Raw genomic sequence first — 6297 nt, forward strand, 5'->3', positions numbered from 1 at the left:
TAAGCAACACCTCTGTTTGTCTTTTATTTGAAAAAGAGATTTATTTAAATCCGGGGTTTGTAGGGGTTTCTTTTCCCCTCTTTTCCCCCCCCTAACGTGCCTCATTCTAACGATTTGAATAAATTACTTTCAGGCTGTTTAGCTAAAAAAAGCTGTATATTGTTACAGATGTCCAACAAACCAAGTGAGCTGGTCCATTAACCACGGCAGAAATCGTCATGGTGCTCTCCATAGAAATTCTCAGAACGGACCGAGATTGTTCATTCAGTTCCCATTAGTCTGGGAGCAACATCTCTCGGACCTCAACTTGGTTCCTAAAATCCCCCTCCATTTGCTCTGGCTTCTCAGAACGGCCTACTTCCCAGGTGGTTCTGATTTCCCCTGCATAAAATCCACTCCAAATGCACGGATTTATTCCTGGAATCCTGCTCCTTAGGTGGTTATTTCCTCAGCGATGACTGTGACAAGTGATCTCGAGACAGCACACTCACCCGAGGGAGTTTCAAATAAGGTTTTATTGTTTTCTGTCAGCAGGCATCTAACTCTTAAAAATGTGTAGGCGACAGGAAATATCACATTACTTTATAGATCAATACCTATTAACGAAGAAAAAGAAAACAGAAAGCTTCTCGAAGGCCTATGTTCTACAGTGCCCTAAATTAATTTTAAACAGTTCAGAGTGTTTTACTCTAAAACCACAAGCAGTACTTTTAATTGTCTACTAGTTTACACTAAAAAATCCTTAAATATTAATATCAATTTTACCTTATTAAAACAAACAACACCCTCCCCAACAAAACAAAAAAAAAAGCACATTGCTCAAAGATCACTTTTTACAGTAAGGAGGGCCTGTAAACTCCTGCCAAGTGTGCCAATGCCAGTGGTTTCTAATACAGATAGCTTCTGCCTGTTATTAAGAAATTCCTTTACAAGCACCACTCAGTTTTGCTTAATATTTGTTTGGCCTAGTATTAAAAAGAGGGAAAAAAATTAAGACATTATTACAGAGCTCTCTCCATAAAAACAAACAAAACCCACAAAAAAATCCCATAGAAAAGGTGGCATAGGAAAAAGCTGAAGATCTGCTGCAGTTTTCAGTATTTCCCTTAACGTGTAGAAGCAATAGCACTTTCACAATCATACATTATTGTGTAATCAGCATGCAACACAGTCCTCCTCCTCCACTGGCATCACAATTACAAAATACCTACGTAAATAAAATACTGCTCAAGAGGAGAGTGTTTCTGCTCTCTCACAGAGAAGCCTTCATCTCCCTGGTACCTTTTAGGGAGGTGTTTGGTCTCTTCTTCTCTTTTCCCTGGGAGGACAGACATAGTTGTCTCTCTTCATTTACTGATGGCTGAGCCAAGGGTTTTGATCAGAAGTGACATTTAACCCCAGCCCCCCGTTTGCAGTGCAAGCTGCTTCTGCAGCTCCGGGTCCTGTGTCTTCAGAGAGGGGGGCTCTGCCCTGCAAAGAACAGAGAGACTGGTTGTGTGTTGGGCATTGAAGGGAAGCAGGTATCATCGAGAAGCTTGGAGGGCATGTCTTACACCACTGCCTGTGTGACACTTCCCTACCCAGAGCCAAAGAGGAGGTTGGTGGGTCTCTGACCCGAACAGCATCATCTAAAGTTCAGAAACCATCCTCCACTGTGGACAACTCAAAGGCACAACTGCAAAACTTTTATGATCCTCAGGGAGTAATTCAAGATGGTAAGAGCATCAAATAAAACCCCTTTCTCACAAACAGTAAAGGTGGTTTAATGTTGATGTATCCAGAAGGGTTGTTGTCTGCCCTGAAGCTACTGCGGCTCTGAAAACCTGCAGTAAAGTGAGTCCAAGTGGTTATGAAATACTAAAATGTTAAGGGGCGACTTAAGACGGTATTAGAGGTGACTTGGACTCAGTGAGAGAGTGAGGAGTTTCAATGATCATCTCTTGTGTCCCGCACACTCTTTGAACACACGGAAGTTAACAGGAGATCAGATGTGACTCACTCTGAGTTCACAGAGTGCTGGTACTGCCTGGGAGCACCAGGCTGGGTCAGGAAAAGACTGCGAGGGTGCATTGTAAAGTCCCGATAACCACATTTTCCTCGCCGATACTGTTCATGCAAGTCACAAAAATACAAGGGAATTGAATGGCAGGGGTACTCACCTCCGTAGCCTCGAGCAGCTTGAGTTCAGCACTGCCACCACCACCCTGGTGAATGGCACTCGGCAGCGCCGAGCACCAGCTCCTAACAGCGGTGCAGGGGACACTGTCAGTGAAGTGACACCCCTTTGCACAGTTGTCCCCGCAACCTCATCTGACACTGCGCAGGATCACTACATTCCCACTGATGCCACCTCCGGGAGGACGTGCCCCTGGAAGCGGTACATTCCTGCTCCCCATGGGCTCCACACAGTGGTTGGGCAGGATCCAAAATGGAGACACATTTCTACCTCTACTTCTCACCTTCTCGTGGTCCAGCTGCTCCCCTTTGCAGTGACACTGAAGACTTGCTTTAAGACGAATACTCAGCATAGATATGGGTGCAATTACCCGGAGAGGTGAGAGATGCCTCATCCCTGGAAATATTCAAGGTCAGGCTGGATGGGGCTCTAAGTAATATGATCTAGTTGAAGATGTCCCTGCTCCTCGCAGGGGAGTTTGGACTCGATGGCCTTTAAATGTGCATTCCAACCCAAACTATTCTATGCTTCTATGATGCAGAGAGGCGAGGTTAGTCAGCATATGGGAAGCAGCTGAACCCTGCTGGATCCTCCTGGGAGGCACCGCCAGCGGCTCTGAGACACCCCCCCCCCCCATAACTTCTCCTCCCGCCACAGGGACCCCTCCACTAGCAGCTCAGCATCTTCCTTGCTAGCAGGATGTGACACATCCCCCTATCCTCCCCCCGCGGACAGGTCCCCTCACCTGTGCAGCCCAGTCGCCTTCCTCCCCGAGGTTTGCCACATCTTGCGAGCACACTGAGCTCCGCTGTTCGCCCGGGCCGGGAGGCAGCCCGGCGGGGAAGCAGGGGAAGAGGGGTCTGAGGAACCGAAACTCGCTGTTGACGGTCCCGGCGGCGAAGCAGACATCGTACAGGTAGCTGCGGGGCAGGGAGCCCGCACTGCTCTCCGTGGCTATCGTCGGGAACGTGGGCAAGGTCTCCGTCTCCCTCCGCCTGGCCCGCCGCACCTTCACCACCAAGGCGGTCAGCGCGGTGGCGAGGAACAGCACCGACACACAGGCCAGGGAGGCAATGAGGTAGAGGGTGAGCGGCCCGTCGGGATCAGCGGCCGGTGCCTCCTCGCTCACCCGCAAATGCGCTTCGGAGAAGCCGTCCACCAGCGCGACGGCGAGGCTGGCGGTGGCGGAGCGCGGTGGCTGCCCGCGGTCCCGCACCAGCACAACGAGCCTCTGCCGGGGCGCGTCCCTCTCCGACACGGCCCTCGCCGTGCGCACCTCGCCGCTGTGCAGCCCCACGCGGAACAGCCCCGGCTCCGTGGCCTTGGCCAGCTCGTACGACAGCCACGCGTTCTGCCCCGCGTCCGCGTCCACCGCCACCACCTTGGCCACCAGGTAGCCCGAGGGTGCCCAGCGCGGCACCAGCTCTCCCGCCGCGCTGCTGTCGGGGGCCGGGTGCAGCACCACGGGCGCGTTATCATTCTCGTCCCGCACCATGACGCGGAGCAGCGCCTGGGCGCTGAGCGGCGGCGAACCGCCGTCAGTGGCGAGCACTGACACCTCAAAGGCACGCACCTTCTCGTAGTCCAGCGGGCGGAGGATATAAACATCCCCGTTTTCAGCGTTGACTGACACCTCGGGCTGCTCCTTGCCCTCCTGCCGCACCAGCGCGTAGTTTACGCGGGCGTTTTTTTCTGCGTCGGCGTCCGTGGCGTTCATGCTGCCGATCCGGAGCATGGGGCTGTTGTTCTCCGTGACCGACATGGTGTAAATCTCCTGCGTGAACTCTGGGGGATTGTCGTTCACATCCGATATCTGCACGAAGATGTTTTCCCGAGAGCTCAACCGCGTCCTGCCCCAGTCCGTGGCTGTGATGGTGATGTTATACTGTGCCGTGCTCTCCCTGTCCAGCGCCGCGTTTGTTCGCAGTTCGTAATAATTATCAAAAGTGGGGGTGAGGGTGAATGGCAAGTCCCCTTCGATCGAACACTCTGTCCTGCCGTTGTCCCCGGAGTCCCGGTCCCGCACACTGAACAGAGCCACCACGGTGCGTGGCGGGGCGTCCTCGGGAATGGAGGCGGTGAGAGAGGTCAGCGCTATCTCCGGGGCATTGTCATTCATGTCCAGGACTTCTACCTGCACTTTGCAGTGCGCAGAAAGCCCCCCGCCGTCAGTGGCTCTCACCACCATCTTGTGGATTTTCTCTTCCTCAAAATCCAGGTTGCCCGCGACTCGTATCTCCCCGGTGGCCGGGTTCAGCTGGAACAGCTGTCGGGATCGCTCCGATGTCTGGGTGAAGGAGTACCGCACTTTCCCATAGGATCCTTCGTCGGGATCCGCGGCCGCGACTCTGACCACCAGCTGCTCCGGGGGGCTGTTCTCAGCCAGGCGCACCTCATAGACCTCCCGATCGAAGGCAGGGATGTTGTCATTGGCATCCACCACCACGATCCGGACCTGAGCCGTGCCCGACCTGGGTGGCGAGCCCCCGTCGACGGCAGTGAGAAGTAAATTAAGCTCCCCCTGCTCTTCACGGTCGAGCTGGCGCTGTAGAACGAGCTCCACGTACTTTACTCCATCTTTCCCTGTTCCCAAATCGAGGGAGAAATGCGCATTGGACCCGAGGCTGTAGTTCTGCAAGCCGTTACTGCCCACGTCCATGTCCTGGGCACTTTCCAGGGGAAAACGAGACCCAGGAGATGTTGTTTCCGGAATCTCTAAAACCATCTCCTTCTCTGGGAACACGGGGGAGTTGTCGTTTACGTCACGAATCTCCACCTCCCCTCGGATCAGCTGCAGCGGATTTTCAAAGAATATCTTAAAGACGAGTGTGCAGGTCTCTCTCCGCGGACAGATCTCCTCTCGGTCCAGCGACTCCTTTGCCGTCAGGACTCCGGTGTTTTGATCGAGACGGAAAAGCTGCTCGCTCCCCTCAGACACAACGCGGGCCTTGCGAGCCGCGAGCTGGCTCACGGGAACCCCCAGGTCCTTTGCAATATCGGCGACAAAGGAGTCCCTCTCCATTTCCTCCGGCAGAGAGTAGCGGAGGGTCTCAGCCCCGCTCTGACACACGCAGAAGCACAGAATAAACAAGATCACTTGCCTTTTGCTGTCTCCGCTCCGTCTCCCACACTCCATCACTCTCCGAAAAAGCCATCCGCCGTCCCCCGCGGCTCCCAGCATTTTTAAATAGCGTCCGGAGCGGAGCGGTGTTTGCCAGCAATCCTGGGGTGAGGGAATCTGGAAGCTCCCGAGTACTCCGACTCCTTCCCGAGCAGCTCCCACGGTTTTTCTGTCTCCCTGTGCCTGCAGAGCCGGGGCGGACCGAGGGACGCGCCGGTCCGCGGCCAACACCCCCACCCAGCGTCGGAAGGGGGAATATTTCCTCTCATTCGGGGCAGAGCTGCTGATTCGGGGTTTGCTGCTTGAATGTGCGCTCTGTGTGCCAAAGTGAAGCCAAGAGGTGCGGTGGAAGTATTCTCCTCGCTTGGAAGCGGGGTCGCTGTCGCTGCTCTGGGTATCAACTCCCAGCTCGCCAACCACGAACTCTTCAGACACAGCTTTTGGGTTGGCTCTACGTTGTGTAGGCACTGCAAGATTCGCTTCCTCGGCAATCATTGCGAGGTTTTCATTCTCCATTTGTTAACCAGCACAGGACAATTAGCAACTGGGGGGGGTCAGAGAAGCTACTGAAGATGAGAGCTGGTGCCAGAGAGTTGACAGAGAAGTCAACACTAGAAGATAATGCTGGTCTAGGGCACATCATCCTAAGGTTGGTTTTTTCTCATTGGATATCACATCTGGCCCGAAGGACACTTGACACTTTAACACATTTCTGTGTGAAAAGCGCTTTTCTCCTTAGTTGACAAGAGTTTCCTCCCCTGCCGCCTGCTGATCCTTGCATCCATGATAAGGCGTGTCACTATGTAACGCATTCCTGAAAAATGTCCCCAGGCGTACACAAGCATCGAAATGCTGCAAAATGTTTTCATGTTTTGAAGGTGTAATGTCCTTTCCCCTCTAATGTTACCGCCCAGGGTTAGGAATATTTTAAAGGTCCCACCTTAGAGGTAAAACCTTCACTCTTGTACCTGTCTGAGGCCAACAACTAGTTAATGCAAAA

At 53.4% G+C, this 6297-nt stretch overlaps 1 protein-coding gene across 1 annotated transcript; it reads right to left on the reverse strand.

The window, feature by feature from the left end:
- Nucleotides 1–496: 496 nt before the first annotated feature.
- Nucleotides 497–6055, reverse strand: LOC135422377 (protocadherin beta-16-like). The gene is given in 4 exon segments (XM_064671466.1): nt 497–1470; nt 2922–5362; nt 5365–5456; nt 5458–6055. Coding segments are annotated over 4 exon segments (3009 nt in total). The 5' UTR covers nt 5814–6055; the 3' UTR covers nt 497–1350.
- Between the last annotated feature and the right edge of the window lie 242 nt (nt 6056–6297).

Source organism: Pseudopipra pipra, chromosome 15, assembly GCF_036250125.1.
Source record: "Pseudopipra pipra isolate bDixPip1 chromosome 15, bDixPip1.hap1, whole genome shotgun sequence".
Classification (NCBI taxonomy): domain Eukaryota; kingdom Metazoa; phylum Chordata; class Aves; order Passeriformes; family Pipridae; genus Pseudopipra; species Pseudopipra pipra.